At 44.9% G+C, this 18,833-nt stretch overlaps 1 protein-coding gene across 1 annotated transcript in view; it reads right to left on the minus strand.

Moving 5' to 3' along the window:
• The window catches only part of LOC124605633 (dedicator of cytokinesis protein 1), a 460,559-nt gene extending 443,833 nt beyond the window's left edge, over nucleotides 1-16,726 (minus strand). Inside the window, exon 1 of the mRNA XM_047137451.1 lies at nucleotides 16,559-16,726. Within this exon, the coding sequence (XP_046993407.1) occupies nucleotides 16,559-16,604 (46 nt within the window). The 5' untranslated portion in view covers nucleotides 16,605-16,726. The remainder of the gene's footprint in view (nucleotides 1-16,558) is intronic.
• Between the last annotated feature and the right edge of the window lie 2,107 nt (nucleotides 16,727-18,833).

The following is an 18,833-nucleotide window of genomic DNA, read 5'->3' on the forward strand; positions in this document are numbered from 1 at the left end:
CGCGTTTACGTCGGCAAATAGCATGACATTGATGGTAACGCCAGGGATACCTGTTGGGGTCTGGCATCCAAAAAGAGGTCTACTCTTCATCCACACTTGGGAAGGTGACACATGGCACCCAATGGTCGACACATACCTCTCCCAACACTCTTGTTTCCGTCGTTTTATAAGCTGGCGTACATGGGCACGGAGCCGCCTAAAGGCTATCAGATGCTCTAGGGAAGGGTGCCGCTTATGTTGCTGGAGAGCTCACCGACGCTCTGTACTTACCTCAGCAGCTTCCAGCGACCACCAAGGGACTGTCTTTCACTGGGGGCAACCTTAAGGGCGAGGGATCGTGTTTTCTGCCACAGAATTAATTGTGGTAGTCACCTGCTCAACCATCACATCAATGTTACCATGTGGGGGAGAGTCAACGGTGACATCAGAGGTGAAAGTTTCCCAGTCCACCTTGTTTAACAGCCATATGAGCAGGTGTCTGTGGGCTTGATGCCGGGGCAGTGACAGGAAGATTGATTTTTTTTTTTTTTTTTTTTTTTTTTTGTGGTTTTAGGGCGCACAACTTCAACGGTCATTAGCGCCCAAACTACGTGAGGAATGCACCGCGAGTCACAAGTTTAAAACAGCAACGAAACGGAAAACACAATAAAAGACAGACTGACAGGCATAGGATTAAAAAAGGAAAACAGCAGAATCAAATGTCCTTTGAGAGGGTTGTCAAATTGATAAAATGAAGAACGCGAGCAGCTGCTCGTGGGTCATCCGCTAAAATGGCTTCTACAGTACATGGCAAGCCAAGATCAAGACGCAGGGTGTTAAAATCCGGACAGACCGTTAAAATATGGCAGACAGTCAGCAATTGCCCACAGGGGCAGAACGGCGCCGGCGCGGCCGTCAGCAGATGGCGATGGCTGAACCAGCAGTGGCCAATTCGTAACCGGGCCAAAACGACCTCCTCCCGCCGAGAAGGGCGTGAGGAGGACGTCCAAGCCACGGGAAGAGGTTTCAGGGCCCGAAGTTTGTTGTCTGTGAGTGCAGCCCAATCGGCATGCCACTGCAATAAAATGCGCCGACAAATTACCCTGCTACAATCGGACGAAGGGACACAACAAGATGCTGTCCGAGGCTGGAGGACCGCAGCCTTGGCCGCGGCATCTGCAGCCTCGTTCCCAGGGATACCGACATGGCCAGGAACCCACATAAAGCTAACCGGATAACCGACGTCCAGCAGCTGCTGAAGAGAGCGTTGGATCCGGTGCACGAAAGGGTGAACCGGGTACGGATCACTGAGGCTCTGGATAGCGCTCAGGGAATCGGAGCAGATGACATATGCAGAATGTCGGTGGCGGCAGATGTAAAGGACAGCCTGGTAGAGGGCAAAGAGCTCAGCTGTGAAGACCGAACAAAGGCCATGGAGCCGGTATTTGAAACTTTGTGCCCCGACAATAAAGGAACACCCAACCCCGTCATTGGTCTTAGAGCCATCTGTATAAATGAAGGTCATATTAATGAACTTCGAACGAAGTTCGATAAAACGGGAGTGGTAGACTGAACCGGGGGGTAACCTCCTTCGGGAGTGAGCAGAGGTCAAGGTGGACGCGAACCTGAGCCTGGAGCCAAGGTGGCGTGTGGCTCTCGCCCACTCGAAAGGTTGAAGGGAGTGAAAAATTAAGGTGTTGAAGGAGGCGACGAAAGCGAACTCCAGGGGGTAGCAGGGCAGAGACATACAACCTGTATTGACTGTCGAGAGAGTCATCAAAAAAGGAACGATAAGACGGGTGGTCGGGCATTGCCAGTAGCCGACAGGCATACCGACAAAGCAGTATATCGCGCCGATAGGTGAGTGGCAACTCACCAGCGTCAGCATGAAGACTCTCGACGGGACTAGTATAAAACGCTCCGATCGCAAGTCGTAAACCCCGATGTTGTATGGAGTTGAGGCGGCGTAAGATGGACGGCCGTGCAGAGGAGTATACGAAGCTCCCATAATCCAGCTTGGAGCGGACGATCGACCGATATAGACGAAGCAGGACGGTTCGATCCGCTCCCCACGACATACCACTGAGAACACGGAGGACATTTAGAGAGCGGGTACAACGGGCAGCCAAATATGACACATGTGGAGACCAACTAAGTTTCCTGTCAAATGTAAGACCTAAAAATTTTGTTGTCTCCACGAATGGGAGAGCAACGGGACCGAGTCGTAAGGACGGTGGGAGAAACTCTTTGTAGCGCCAGAAGTTAATACAGACCGTCTTCTCGGCAGAAAAACGGAAGCCATTGGCGGCACTCCAGGAGTAAAGATGGTCAAGAGAACGCTGAAGACAGCGCTCCAGGAAACACGTACGCTGCGCGCTGCAATAGATGGTAAAATCGTCTACGAAAAGGGAGCCTGATACATCAGCTGGGAGGCAATCCATTATTGGATTGATCGCTATGGCGAAGAGAGCGACGCTCAAAACTGAGCCCTGTGGCACCCCATTCTCCTGGTGAAAGGTGTCTGACAGGACAGAACCCACACGTACCCTGAACTGTCGATCCATTAAAAAGGAATGAATAAAAAGAGGGAGGCGACCGCGAAGGCCCCATGTATGCATGGTGCGGAGAATGCCCGCCCTCCAACAGGTGTCGTAAGCCTTCTCCAAATCAAAGAACACAGCCACGGTCGGGCGCTTCCGCAAGAAGTTATTCATAATGAAGGTCGACAAGGTAACCAGATGGTCGACAGCAGAGCGGCGCCTACGAAATCCACATTGTACATTGGTAAGTAGGCGTCGAGACTCGAGCAGCCAAACCAACCGAGAGTTAACCATTCGCTCCATCACCTTACAGACACAGCTGGTAAGCGAGATGGGTCGATAACTGGAAGGCAAGTGCTTGTCCTTCCCCGGCTTAGGAATCGGGACAACAATAGACTCGCGCCAGCATGCGGGAACATGTCCCTCAATCCAGATGCGATTGTAAGTACGAAGAAGAAAACCTTTACCCGCAGGAGAAAGGTTCTTCAGCATCTGAATATGAATAGAATCAGGCCCTGGAGCGGAGGACCGTGATCGGCCAAGTGCGTTTTCGAGTTCCCGCATGGTGAATGGGGCATTATAACTTTCACGATTCGAGGAGCGGAAGTTAGGTGGCCTAGCCTCCTCTGCCTGTTTGCGGGGGAGGAAGGCACGGTGGTAATGAGCGGAGCTCGAAACCTCTGCGAAAAAGCGGCCGAAGGCATTGGAGACATCCTCAGGGGCCACAAGGACGTCATTCGCGACCTTCAAGCCAGAAACTGGTGAGTGGACCTTAGTGCCAGACAGCCGGCGCAGGCTACCCCAGACAACAGAAGAAGGAGTAAAACTGTTGAAGGTGCTTGTGAAAGCAGCCCAGCTGGCTTTCTTTAATAACACGACGACACTGAGCACGTAATCGTTTATAATTGATACAATTCGCCACTGTAGGGTGGCGTTTAAAGGTGCGTAAAGCACGTCGACGAGCACGTAAAGCATCTCTACATGCTGCGGTCCACCAGGGGACCAGTACGCGACGTGGAGAAGAAGTACGGTGAGGGACGGAATATTCAGCAGCAGCGAGAATGACTTCCATGAGGTGTGCGACCTGACGATCGCAGCTTGTGAAGGTTTGATCCTGAAAGGTCGCCCTGGAAGAGAAGAGCCCCCAGTCTGCCTTGGAGATGGTCCAACTAGAGGAGCACGGAGAGGGGGTATGCTGCAAGAGATGGATAACACACGGGAAGTGGTCGCTCGAATATGTATCAGAGAGTGCATGCCACTCAAACCGGCGTGCAAGTTGGGGAGTACATATAGAGAGGTCTAAATGGGAATAGGTGTGAGATGTGTCCGAAAGAAAAGTAGGGGCACCAGTATTGAGGCAGACAAGATTGAGCTGGTTGAAAAGGTCTGCTAACAGGGAGCCCCTCGGGCAGGATGCTGGAGAGCCCCAAAGGGGATGGTGGGCATTGAAGTCTCCAGTTAACAAAAATGGTGCAGGTAGCTGAGCAATAAGTTGCATCATGTCTGCCCTGGTAACGGCAGATGACGATGGAGTGTAAACGGTACAAATGGAAAATGTAAAAGTGGGGAGAGTAATGCGGATGACTACTGCCTGCAGGCCGGTGTGCAACGTGATGGGATCGTAGTAAATATCATCCCGGACCAGCAACATAACCCCTCCATGAGCCGGGATACCTACCACAGGGGGTAGGTCAAAACGCACAGAGGTGTAGTGTGCCAAGGCAATTTGATCGCATGGGCGTAGCTTCGTTTCCTGGAGGGCTACGACGAGCGGACGGTGCAAGCGGAGCAGCAACGTCAAGTCCTCTCAGTTGGAGCGAATGCTGCGAATATTCCAGCGAATAAGTGCCATCGTAAGAAGAAAAGGAAGACGAAAGAAGGGGTCACCTCGAAGGCCGCTGAGGGCCTGGCTTCGAGCGAGCACTGCCGCCGCTATCAGTAGGCAGACAGTCATCGTCCATTGGGTCTATAGGTTCATCGGCCATCTTGGGAAGATGGCCGGGAGGGGGAGCTTCCTCCGCCGGTGAACGGCCAGATGTTCGGCTACCAGCGGTGCGGCCAGGCGAAACGGATGACGGCCTGGGGCGGCAACCGCTGGGTGGCGCAGGAGAAGAAATGCGCCGTGGCGGAGAAGGAGAACTGTGCTTCCTATGCGCCTTCTTGGAAGGACATTTGGTGGAAGTACCGGTCGAAGGCTGGGAGGTCGAAGTACGTAGGAAGTCTGCACGGGACGGTTCCTTCTTGAAGGCCCGTGCATCTGACTTCTGGGTCTTCGTCTTGGCAGAAGCTGATGAAGGTGCTTGCGTCTGAGGGGTGACGGGAGGAAGAGGAGACGTCGACCGGGCGATCTTAGCAGTGGCCGAACGGACGACCTTGGTGCTGAAGGTCAGATCGCATGTCTGGGTGGCCACCTCCCTGGTAGTCCAAGGAGAGGCGAGGACAGTACTGTATTTCCCCGCTGGGAGCAGCGTGGGCTTCCTACTAGCCAATAGCTTGCGAGCAGCCGAGGTGGACACTTTCTCTTTGACCCGAATTTCTTGGATACAGCGTTCTTCCTTGTAGACAGGACAGTCGCGGGAGGATGCGGCATGGTCACCCTGACAGTTCACACAACGAGGAGACGGAGGTGGACAGTCACCCTCATGGGCATCCCTGCCACAAGTGACACATTTAGCCGCATTGGAACAAGACTGTCGAGTGTGATTGAAACGCTGACACTGGTAACAGCGCGTAGGTGTCGGGACATAGGGGCGAACAGAAATAACCTCGTAGCCCGCCTTGATGCGCGGTGGCAGCTTAACACTATCGAAGGTCAAGAAAAGTGTCCGGGTCGGTACAAGGTCATTGTTGACCTTTTTCATGACCCTATGGACAGCCGTCACGCCCTGCTCAGCGAGGAAAGATTGAATCTCCTCGTCAGTCAGTCCATCGAGGGAGCTAGTATAGACCACACCACGAGACGAATTCAAAGTTCGGTGAGCCTCCACCCGCACAGGGAACGTGTACAGGAGTGTGGCCCGAAGCAGTTTTTGTGCCTGAAAGGCGCTCTCAGTTTCGAGTAATAAGGTACCGTTACGCAACCTGGTACAAGATTTGACAGATCCGGCTATGGCATCTACACCCTTCTGGATAACGAAAGGGTTGACAGGGGAAAAATCCTTTCCGTCCTCAGATCGAGAAACGACGAGGAACTGTGGGGCAGGCGGTAGTACTTTTGTCACTGATGGTTGGTCACGTTTCCGTTTTTGGGCAGAAGTCGAGACAGATGGAGTGAAATCCATTGCGGAGGAATCCCCCATGATTGCCAGCGTCTCTGATGGCGCGCTCCTTCCTTGTGGGGACCCTCTCAGAGGGCACTCCCGCCTTAGGTGAATGTTTACACCTCAGGTCACACCTCCCGAGAAACAGACGGAGGGACCAATCGGCATGGTCAGAAGGTATCAGCTCAGGCAATCACCCCTCCCCGGGCCTGGCCTTTACCAGGGGGTACGCGCGTGCCTTACATGTCTACCCAGGGCGGGGAATTACGCGTTACCCCGTCACCGGCTACGCGTGCGAACGCGTGGGTCGGCCTTCAGGCACGCACAGGGAGGAAGGAAGAAGAGGAAAAGGAGGAGAGAGAGGGAGAGAGAGCAGCAGTCTCAAACGCCGAGGCGGAGACCAGAGAAGGCAAGGAGAAGAAGGCAATGAGAAGTCAAGGAGAAGAAGGCAATGAGAAGTCAAGGAGAAGAAGGCAATGAGAAGGCAAGGAGAAGAAGGCAATGAGAAGGCAAGGAGAAGAAGGCAATGAGAAGAAGACAAGGAAAGAGTAAGGAAGACAGTGAGGTGGAAAAGAGCAAAGAAAGGAAGGAAGAAACGAGAAGTGAAAAAGCAAAATGACCGCAAATAGAGGTCGTGGAACCGTCCGTCTCCGGACGCAGGCGCTAACGACCCCCTTGAGGGGGTGGGACTCCTTTTAGTCGCCTCTTACGGCAGGCAGGAATACCTCGGGCCTATTCTAATCCCCGGACCCGCAGGGGGTAGTGACAGGAAAATGGTCACTACCACATAGGTCGTCATGTGCTCTCCAGTGGATAGATGAGAGAAGTTCTGGGCTGCAAATTGATAAATCAATGGCCAAGTAACTACCTCGAGCCACACTGAAATGTGTGGTGGCCCCAGTATTTAAAAGGCAGAGGTCGAACTGAGACAGTATAAAGTTTTGACATCTCTGCTTTGGCCAGAAGCACGGTATCACCCCACAAGGGGTTATGAGCATTAAAATCTCCCAAAAGTAGGAAAGGTTTAGGGAATTGATCAATCAGTGCAGCTAATACGTTCAGGGGTACTGCACCATCTGGAGAAAGGTGCACATTGCAGACAGTTATTTCCTGTGTAGTCCATATTCTGACAGCCACAGCCTCAAGAGGGGTTTGAAGGGGCACAGTTTCACTACAGACTGAGTATAGGACATAAACGCAAACTCCAGCTGACACTCAATTATAGTCATTACGGTTCCTGTAATATCCCTTATAGCAGTGGAGGGCAGGGGTCCGCATTGCTGGGAACCAGGTTTCCTGGAGGGCAATGCAGAAAGCAGGTGTAAAGCTTAACAGTTGCCATAGCTCAACCAGTCAGTGGAAAAAACCGCCGCAATTCCACTGGAGGATGACATCATCGTGAGACTGCACCGACAGTTTGCCTGAGCAGTCTATATCCATTGTGTCTGAGGGTCCGGTGAGATCCAGGACCTCAGCAGACACCAGAACCTCCACCCCATCCTCAGATGCAGAGCTTGTAGGTAGTTGTGGTGTGGGTGCCACCGCAAGTTCCTTGTTCTTGGGGGTCTTCTTTTTCGATTTCTCACGCTGTTCCTTGGGTTTCCCTGGCTGGGAGGACTTCACTGAATCAGTCTCCAGGACTGAAGACGAGCGTGAAGCCCTACAACCAGCTGCTTTCGGGCAGACCCAGCTTGCTGAAACACGTGTGTTTCCCACCTTCTTTCATAGTTGTGAAACATGGATCCTTAAGGCCGGAGACAAACAGTATATTGATACATTTGAGCTCTGGTGCTGGCAAATGACACTGCACCTAAAATGGACCTAAAGGAGAATTAATGTGTCCATTATTAAGCAACTAAATATCTCCAGGCACCTTTCTTCTGGTGTCAGTCAAAAAATTCTCCAATCCTTTGGCCATATTGTAAGAAGGTATGGAGGAAATGTAGAGAAAATAATCTTGGAAAGAAAAGGTTGAAGGTACGAGACCAAGGAGGAGAGCAGCAAGCAAGTGGATAGATCAAAACAAGAAGATCTCCAATTCTTCAGCAGGCTCCAAGACAAGCTGGTAACAATCTGAATATAGATGCCCAATTCACAACACTCAGCAATGAGTATGACAACTTGTAATGATGATAATATTGAATTTAAAGGGACTGCACTACTCAGTTCTCTGTCCCTCGATCCACAGGAAAATCATGTAGAAAGATAAGAAATGAGAAAAGGAAAGTTGTCAGCTACAGGATCTGTGACCATGTTGTCATAGCTGAAAATAATATGTGTGACAGTAGTTTTAATCAGACAGTTAAAACTGATATGAAGCCCAAGCAGTCAGCCAGATAGCTAAAACTTGCATCTGGTCACTGAAGGATACACAAAGAAGAGTCATCATAGTCAGTACAACTAAAAATGGGGTGGAAAATGAAAATGAGGTGAGAAAATGCAGACTGTAAAGACTAGAAAGCTACTTACCTTAAACAGGTAGATAAATAAAATACGTACATAAAAAATTGAAAAAGCTTGACAGTAAGGAGGGAGAAAGTAGCCTGAGGGCACATGCCACAACGAGAGGTACTCCCTCTCACAACGATACCATACACCGAACGTGCATTAAATTATATTGTAAAATCTGCTTACCCTCAGGAAATGTAAGACTTTAGTAGCTGCCAACCCACTGTCTGCAAGTATCTGAGGTAGAGTGCACACAGGCTGAATGCTTATCTGAAATCGGCCAGCAAGGCATACTTTGCTGGGATATGTGCTACTGTGAGATTACCACCACAGCTGCACTGAGTGGCGCCCTCCTGATGCAAAAGGAATACATGGTTAAGTGTCTTGTGTCCCACACACAGTTAGTGAAGTACTGCGGCATCTTTCTGAGGGGCCTGGAGAGAAGTATGCCACCTCAATGGTCCCCTCGATTGCTCTCAGCTTGTTGAAGGTCACTGTAGCCTGCTATTCATATCTCAAGTGTTCAGAATCGGACACAGTTGCAATTTTAAGTCTGAGCCTGGTACTCCTAAGATGAATGTTACTGTCATTTTGTGGCTGTGGAGGTCAACTAAAAGGTCTTGGATGTTAGTGACCAAAAGGTTTTTGGGGTAGCACTGAGCTATGTCTTTTAAGCAGCTCACGGTGTCAATACAAACCGGGAAGTCCTTAATGGCGAGAGCTTTAATGTAGTACTGCTGAGCCTGCAGTGTATACACTGTATATACTCACCAGAGAATACTTCTCGTGCTCCCTTCCGTGTGCAAAAGCATAACAAACACTGTCATTGATTTTCAATCCGTCCATGTAGATGCATGTTGAATATGGGTAGTCACAGAGACACAAACTGAATGCACATCTGAGAATTGAGGGGTCAACATTTTTCTTACGATCCAGAAGAGGTCCACCCGAATCTTATCACTTGGTACATACCACAGGGGATGCCCAGAGGGAATTCTATGTACACAGACAAGAGCAGACAGCTGGAAGTCCTCACAGAGAGCTTCTAATTGTATTCCAGCTGGTGTACCCATTTTTGGGTGATTTGTAATATTCCTCAAGCAATTTGCCTTGAATTGGTGTACATATGGTAACCATGTTAACTGACTCAAATAAAAGGCCTAAAAATTGGAAAGTTTCAATGACTTCAAGTAACTGGTTACTGAGGTAAATGTTCTGGGTACAGATGCACAGTTCTGACTCAACAAAAGTACATGACACTAGTTTTCACAGATGAAAAATTGATATCCACAATTCAGAGCCCAATTATGTATCTTCTCTGTAGCCCCTTGAAGTTGGCACTATGTGGTGTGCAACGATGCAGCACTGTAATGCAGGTAAATGTCATTGACAGTGATGGTGATACTGTCACTGCAGTCACAATACCACCGATTGCAAACATGAAGAGGGCAATGCTCTGAATGTATTAGTTGCTATTTGGACCCAGAACAGCCAGAGGAACAGAAATTCTGGATAAAAATGGTCAGCAGCCCCAAAAGCCTCACTCACGCAGGTTGGACAGGATGTGATGGTACCAGGTGGTGTCATACACCTTCTGTAGTTCAAAGAAGGCAGTGATCAGGTACTGGCATTGCACAAAAGCATTGCGCACTACAGACTTGAATCAGTTGGTCTGTCATGAACCAGAATTCCCAAAAACAGTTTCAAAACTATGATATATGTCCTAAGGCTTCCAGGCACAAACATTCTTGCAAATAATCTGCATGGCCTGTCTGTTTGAGAGATTGATCGATAATTACTCAAAATTCGAGGGCATTTTTCCTTCTTCAGGAAAGGGATAATAATACCCTCCCACCACTGGGAGGGAAACTCCCCTTTCCACAAAATACAAGTGGAAAACCCAAGGATGAGTTTGATGCTGTCATTGCTAAGGCGTTTAAGCATTCACTTATGGATTTTATTGGATCCAGGAACTGTGTCTTGACACTCTGCTAAAGTGCTGCAGAAGCTCCCATTCCCTAAGTGGAACACTGTATGACACTAAACCTTGTGCAAGGAAGGACAGAGAATTTCACTCCACCAGGTGTTTCCAGATGAGAAATTAGGAAGGTAGTTACTGGATGTGGATATTTTGGTGAAGCTTGCCTCAAAATACTCAGCAATAGCCACTGGATCAGTATAGGTGTCGCCACTCAGGGAGATGCAAGGATCTACTGTAGACAATGGGTGGCCAAAAATGTTGCAGAGTTTAACCCATACTTGAGACGATTGGATGTGAGCTCTCACATGACACATACTGTTTCCAACACTCCTGCTTTCTCCTACTTCTTTATTAAATACCATGCCTTCACACAAAGTCTCTTGAATGCTATTAAGTGTTCCATAGGGGGCTGGCACTTTTGTCAAAGTTTCCTGCAACGCTCTCTGGCAGCTGCAACTATTTCTTCACAGCACCATGGCTAAGTTGCATTGGAGTTGAAAGCTTGCTAGTTGGCTTTTTGAAATGACCTACATGGTGCAAGTTCCATTGGTCGAAAAAGAGGGTGATAGGAAAATGGTCTCAGTTGCAGAGGTCACCAGGGACATACCACTGGATTAAGGGTGAGATGTGTGCGCTTCGGATTGTAATGTGTATGGCTGACTAAGATCACAGCTCCAGTGTTAAGGAAGCAGACTTCCAGTTCTGAAATTGACTGCTCTAGTAACTTGGCCCAGATCAAATGGAGCAGCAGAATTCACTTTAACTTTAAATTTATCCTTCTTGCCCATGTGAGGATTCAGTTTCTGTGAGAATTTTCCTGTCTTGACTTCTGCAACAGAAGAGGACCATTCTTTTCTATGGCCCACAGCCTGTGTCTCCACTGGCCACTGGCTGATGGTAGATTGCTGATCTGTTTTATCCTGGGAGGAGGGCACCTTGGTAGGTATCCGCTTCCCTGGTGATGCTGGATCAGGATGAGGCATCTCTGGCTGCACTGATGGCATGGTTATCACTAGTGTGGTGGCTGTGGTGATGAAGGGGGGCTAGTGTACCATCCCCCAACTGTAAAACAGACATTCACATGTAGCTAGTACCTGAAGTTGGTGTCCGAGACCGTGTGAATTTTCACAAATTTTTGCAAAGTTTGACATCTTATCGATCAAGTGGAGTCATTTAAACGTTTTCTTAGTATCCTGATAAAACAGGCAATCACGAGTTTCGTGTTTCTGGATTTTCTTCTCCTCCTGGAAAGTGAACCCATCGGCACACGAGGGGGATGTTCTGGGCAGTTTACACATGTAGGGAGTTGTTCACAAGGGACGACATACGTCCAAACCTCTGGCACATAAAGCTCATTGGAGGAGAAAATTGAGCTCGACATCATATCTGTAACCCATGATCTTAAGTTTCTCAGGCTAGGATGAAAGCTCCGGGGTCCACCCTTTTATCCTTAGGTTCTCTGGAGGCAATGAACAAAATGGATTCCATGTGGCTCTAGGTTAACACACAGTTATCTGTCTGTAGCGTATGATCCCAATGAAAGATGACACCTTCAAACCGGTTGAGTTTTTGGTAATGGATATATACCCAACCTGTCACAGGTCTGAGGTGCCTGTGTTTGGTTAATATTCAACAATGATCCATTTCTCACCTTCTCTCTTATGTCTTCTCCAAACCAGTCCTTAATATTTTCAACAAAAACAGAAAAAAAACAGTCGCATTGTTGTTGCAAAAGTTCCTCCATCATCTCTGCAGGATACCAAGAACAGGGCAAACTGTCCATTTTCTAACCTACCTGCCCGATTAAGGGATCTGACATTCCACGCTCCGATCCGCAGAACGCCAGTTTTCGTTCTCCTGATAACAACGTCCTCCCGGGTAGTCACCGCCCAGAGATCCGAATGGGGGACTATTTTACCTCCGAAATATTTTACCCAAGAGGACGCCATCATCATTTAACCATACAGTAAAGCTGCATGCCCTCGGGAAAAATTACGGCTGTAGTTTCCCCTTGCTTTCAGCCGTTCGCAGTACCAGAACAGCAAGGCCATTTTGGTTAGTGTTAGAAGGCCAGATCAGTCAATCATCCAGACTGTTGCCCTTTCAACTACTGAAAAGGCTGCTGACCCTCTTCAGGAACCACACGTTTGTCTGGCCTCTCAAAAGATACCCCTCCATTGTGGTTGCACCTACGGTACGCCCATCTGTTTCACTGAGGCATGCAAGCCTCCCCACCAACAGCAAGGTCCATGGTTCATGGGGATAATTTTAGGAAAAGTATGGTTCATCCATAAAGGAGACCGCATGTAGAACATTAGTGCAACTTGAGTGTTTGTGATCTCCACCAGGTTGGGTTAAAGGAAGAAATCAGAACAAATCACAGGCAGGCTGCTAGATATGCTATCGATATGGTCTATCAACATGTGAATATTATGGAGATGCTTCATGAATTTGAGTAAGAATCCGTGGAGGAAAGACAACATTCTGTTCTTGGAACACATCTGAGAAAATTCAGTGAAACAGCAAATGAAGCTGACTGCAGCACAATTCTATGGCTGGCTATGTACATTTCACGTAAGGACCATGAAGTTAAGATAAGTGAAATTACAGCTCATACACAAGCACATAGGCAGTGTTTTTCATTCATTTTATTTGTGAGTGGAACAGAAAAGGAAGTGAACGGTAGTAGTACAAGGTACACTCCACCACACACCATACGGTAGCTTGCAGAATATGTATGTGGATGTAGCTGTAAGATTCTTTTCTTAATAAAACAAATATGGCAGCTCATTCATCAGTAAAAATGGCAAAGTTCCACATTGTGGCCCTAGACAAGCCAATCAGGACCAAACAATCACTACGTCATTCTCTGTCACAGGCATCATGGAATTTGGAGCATTTGGTATGAACGCCATCTTCCCAGTTGCTGCCAGGTAACTTGACCTTTGGACAGATATCAATCAGTCAAGTAGCTCCTTAGTTGGCCTCAAGAGGCTGACTGCATCTCATACTCATCCATCAGAACACTAATCTAATAAGATACACGCCAAAATCAAATTTTAAAGTGCAAAACATTTCTGAGAGCAGATGTGTACTTATTATAACTATTGTTTATAAACTGCATGTTAAAACTGAAGAAATTACAGAAAAGTAAGAAATTAACGTGATGGGATCTGGATATACTGAAAGAACTTCTTGTTGTTTAGAGTTTCAAACAAGTCAACGCATAGCAGAAATCCTTGGAACACACACGAGATACTGAATTTAACTGATGAAGGAGAATATAAAAACGCAACAGCCCTAAATGAAGCACATGAAAGGAAACACAGGTGTCTAAAAAATGAGACTGACAGTAAGTGCAAATTGGTTGACCAGAAACGGCTAGATGACAAATCCAAGGCTGTAAAGGCATGCATGATCAGGGGAAAGATAGATGCTGCTTACAGGAAAAATACAGAAACCTTTTATAAAATTCAAAGACAAGATTTCAGATGGCAGGTCAGTACTGAACAAGGAAAGGAAGGCAGAATGGTGAAAGGAAAAAAGGAAATGAGCTGGAAGATTACATTATCAAAAAATAAGATGAGAGATACAACACTGCTACAAAAATTTGACAGAGCACTCAAAATCTAACTTAAAACAAGGCACCTGGAGTTGACGACATTCACTCAGGTTTATGGAAATCCTTGGGGGGCCACCCATGAGAAAATTATTCCACCTGGTGTGAAAGGTGGCAGAACAGCAAAAATGTCTTTCAGGAAAAATCTAAATAATTCATTATTCCAAAACTGGCAGTTGCTGCCAGGTGTAAACATCACAGAATACTGACAGGAATTATTTACAGGAGAATGAAGAAACTGGTAGAAGCTGACCTTGGGGAGGATCAATTTAGATTCTGGAGAAACGTAAGAACACAAAGGGCAACACTGACCCCCATGACTTATCGTAGAAGATAGCTTAAAGAAAGGCAAATTTACATTGATAGCATTCGTGGATTTACAGAAAATGTCTGGCAGTGTGAACTGGACTAACCTCATTGAAATTCTGAAAGTGTCAGGCATAAAATACAGATAACGATAAGGCTATCTACAATCTGAACAGAAACCAGACTGCAGTCATGAAAGGCAAGCAATATTAGGAAGCCGTTTATGAATGTATCTGTCTGTAGTGTAACTTTATGTTAGAGTGAAACATGGATGATAAATAGGCCAAACAGAAAGAAACCAGACTTTGATATGTGGTGCTACAGAATAATGTTGAAGATCAGATGTGTAGACCAGGCAACTAATAAATTCTTGAGAAAAGAAATTTTTGGCACAACGTGATGAAAAGAAGATTGGCAGGATACATGCTGAGGCATCAGGGAATTGTCAATGTGGTCATGGTGCGAAGAGTGAGGGGTGAGAACTGTAGAGGGAGACCTAAACTCTGTTACAGTAATCAGGTCCAAGTGGATATTGGTTGCAGTAGTTATAGAGAGATGAAGAGGCCTGCACAGTATAGCCTAGCATAGAGAGCTGCACAAACTCAGTCTTTGGGCTGAGACCCACAACAACAATGCAACCTCAGGGACTCCAAGAGAAGCCCAAAGCCATCAGCATAAAAAAGTGCAAACAGGAGTAATAGCAAGCAATAAATTAAATGTTATATTTTTTCCCATGAATAATAGATTTACTGATTCAGACTGAATATTATAATGGCACTGAAGAAATCAAATACGCTCCGAGTATTCACAAGGCCAAAATGAACTTATAGATAAGATACCGTGTTTTAGGAACAAAATATTTCTCTAAGCGATCCTATTGGCAGATCACAAATTATATTAATAACAGTAACTAGAATTTATATGATCCATATGATTTCTGGTTACAAACTAAACTCCAGACTCAATTCCTAATGAAGTTATTAATTATAAGAGCAGTAGCAATAAAAACTCTTCTGCTTTCTTTTGGAATATCTTCACATCTCCAATTTCCTGCCTGCTACTTGCTGCAAAATTGTGAACATGTTGACGTATCAGACAGTTCGGTGAGAGTGTCACGGTGCCTCCCCTCGATACATTGTTTGTGGTGACAAACTGATCTGCAGTGAATCCCTAGATCTAGGTTAGGCTGGAAGGCAGCAATTTAGTTGTGAGTGGATGAACACAAATAATGTTCCATAATTAACACACTTTATGTAAAGAATGGAAAGAAATGGTAAACTACATTGCCAACAAATCTCCAACAGGTATATTGGTCTATATTATGTACATAGGTCTACATTGTACATCAATATGAAAAATGCAGCAAGGGGGACCTCTTACAGAAACATTAACCAAGAAAGTAAATAGCTTGTACTAGCAACCATCTATTGATATGGGTCTGAAATGAAACAGACGAAGTAAGTACAGTAATAAGTAGCAAAGGATCACTGAAGCACAAAGTAGTGATGTAATATGAGACAGCCAAAAGCTTTTACAATTTGGCTTGCATTCGTATGTCACACCCCTGCCTGTAGAGGAGAAAAGTTTCCAAGTTTTAATTCCAAATCTGGATGAATTTACAGCACTAGACAATACAGAAAAAGAAACGAGGCAAAGAGAAGAACATAAGTTATTGTGACATTTTAATGAGTATGTCAGGTGGGGAGGGATGTCGGAGCTCAATTGTTGAGGGAGCACTAACATGCACTACAAAGGTCAAGGAAACAATTCACCAGCTGGAGACATTACCATAACAGTGCAAATGATATTGCTGTCATTGATGGTCAAACAAATGTTTTATATTACAGAACCTGAGAATAATAAAAGTTTTTCTTACAAAAATACTTAAGTATATCTATCATGGCAAAAGGCATAGGTGCAAAGTTTTGAAAGGATATTTCCTATGATGTTCTGCACTACACAGTATGTCACTAATTTTAAACATAAAGTCAGAAATGTGGTTCTCACTCCAAGTACTTATTTTGTTTTGTTACATAAAATACTAAACAAAGCTGCTGCAGACCGAGTACAACTATCAACCTGAATCAATAAACTAATAGACAAATGATATCTCGTTATGTGATAAGTAAGCCTAAACGGCTTTCTCGTCAATTATTGCATAACGCTCAGTGCATAAAGCATTTTTGTCAAACGTAAACAACAAACCAGGGACGCAGCAATTTGCCCTGAAACATACATTAAATCTCTATTGTAGGTTAATTTCTACGAACATCGTTATATTTTGGTCTGAGTGATATTCGGCGAATGACATTCAACGAATGGTTCAAGTGAAGCAATCACCATAACCTGTCCAAAAAGTGGGCTTGGCCGCAGATGCGCAAGTGTAAACAACATTCAGCAAAACTGAATCGTGAAAAAAACTTACCCACTCCATATTTCTCGCTTTCTCTTACAGGATTCCACCCTCCCATTTCTTCAACTGTCAAGTCATATGCCGAAATTTATATACAGCTAGATAAAAAATATATATGTTATTGGTTCGCCCATCCGACGACCATATCATTTCCGCTCTACTGTTAAGGTAAAGCGAAATGACTGAACTCTGTCAAAACGGTTCTTTAAATTGCGTGTCGAGAATAGACAATCAGATTCAAATAGTACAATTTTTTAAGTTATATTAAAATTTCATATCTTTTTGTTTAATTTTAAGTTACATTCTTATGTATTATCTCTGTTATCGATCATACACGGTAAAGTACAGTCTATCACTTTATGATACTATCGAGAAGCTGGGCTACTTTGCCCTGCATGTTGAACTTTGTTCAATTGTGATGGCTATAAAGTTTGTATGCTAGAAGATAATAAAAAAGGGAAAAAACTTTGTTGAAACTCTGAAAGAAGAATCAGTCCTGCCTAGCACCTATTCTAATAAATATTTCGGAGCAGTTTTGATTCTATGCAACAGTTGACATTTCCTTTTGGCTCATACGTTTGAGTTATTCTGCCACTCGATATCTTGGATATTCTCTTCTTACAAAATCTTTACTACTGTATTTTTGAAGTAAATTTTGTCAAGAAAAAACTGGTATTTTGCTACCAGACAACTATTTAAACAGGAGACAAATGGCATTCATTTATGTGTAGAAATTAATTGTTGCCCAATATCATACCCACAGACGTGTAATCATCATGTTTCTGTCTTCATTCTCACAGTGTAATTTTTTAGAGAAAACGTTTTTCTGTTTTCATTCTCACTGTGTAACTTTTTAGAGAGAACAATGTTTTGAAACTAGATATTTCCTAAGAAAAAAGACTTGTCCTATATGATGTTCACTTCCTGTACAATAAGAGATCCAAAGTATAAATAAAAAAATACAAATACAAAACATGTTATTTATCACTAGTGTTGCCAGCTACGATTCTTTTTCAGGAGGTAGAACTTAAAAATTTCGAAAGATAAAGCAAAAATTACGCAAGATATTCTGAAAAAATGTTTTTTTAATTTATAATTTTCTTCCTCACCACCACCGCGTTGTAAGTGGCATTACTCATCAGATGGAGAAATTCCGTGTCAATTGGAAAGTCGTAACAGGGTACAAATTAAGTACTTCTTGTAGAATGCAAACGTTCGGTTACTTTTCTAGTGCTCAGTCTGCTTCTTACATCGTTCTTCGTTCTGTTTATTGCCAAAATACTCTTTCCACACTAGCCAACTAATAAGACAAGACAACTGTGACATATTCATGGCTGACAACCCCGGGAACATAGATGTTCCATCTCTCTGTATCAGCTTACGGAAGACAGTCCAATATGTTGAGCATTCTCAATCAAGAAATCTAAGCACCAAGTTTTAGAGTTACTCAATTGGCCCCAAATCAGATCTGTATTTCTATCAATGCTCTACAAACCCTTTGCTCGTAAATACAGTTCATCAAGAGGTTTAAAACACAGTCTATGTGTTTAAAATGACTGGGATTTCGATACTAAACGTATTCCGAGAAGGTTATTTCTAGGTGATTGTCCTTCATGTAACATTCTAACAACACTTCAATGTTGCTTCATCGTGACGATACAGGGAATGACTGCATTTTAAGATAAAGTGTGCTGAAGATAGGCAACACAAAATCAAGAAAATTAAAGATCATTGTAGTAGTATGATTTAATTTCTCCAGAAAAAAATCAAAAAATTAAGAGTCTTGTAGTATTATCATTTAATTTCTACAGAATTGAGTCGTTTGCCAGAAGTCTGTCATTAGCCACAGCATCGATAAAAACAGTTCCAGCGAATCATACTGCTCAAGAAGCATGAATGCAACCATGTGTAAAAAGAGGCAGTGTGTCTCGCTGAAATGAAGTAATATGTGCTGTTTCACTTTTACATAGCTCTAAAACTCTCTCAATTAACCAAGGTACTCAGGGCTACACCAGATATAATTATACACATTCCTTGCTAGGTTTTGTATGCTTGTTACCATTTTAAAAAATTATGTTACCATTTTTCACCGAAATATTCGGGGATTGTAGATCAAAATAGATGAGCTCCTGGTTTGTTTGGATGACATTGAATCTGATAATGTAATATATATAGTATACCTGTCTGAGCGTCACATTGTGTCTGATATAGAAAAGGTAAATATCAGTGGTTATAAACTAGCTGCACATATGAGTAGAGAGAATAAGGTGAGAGGAGGAGTTGCCAT

The sequence above is a fragment of the Schistocerca americana genome, chromosome 3 (assembly GCF_021461395.2).
Source record: "Schistocerca americana isolate TAMUIC-IGC-003095 chromosome 3, iqSchAmer2.1, whole genome shotgun sequence".
Classification (NCBI taxonomy): Eukaryota; Metazoa; Arthropoda; class Insecta; order Orthoptera; family Acrididae; genus Schistocerca; species Schistocerca americana.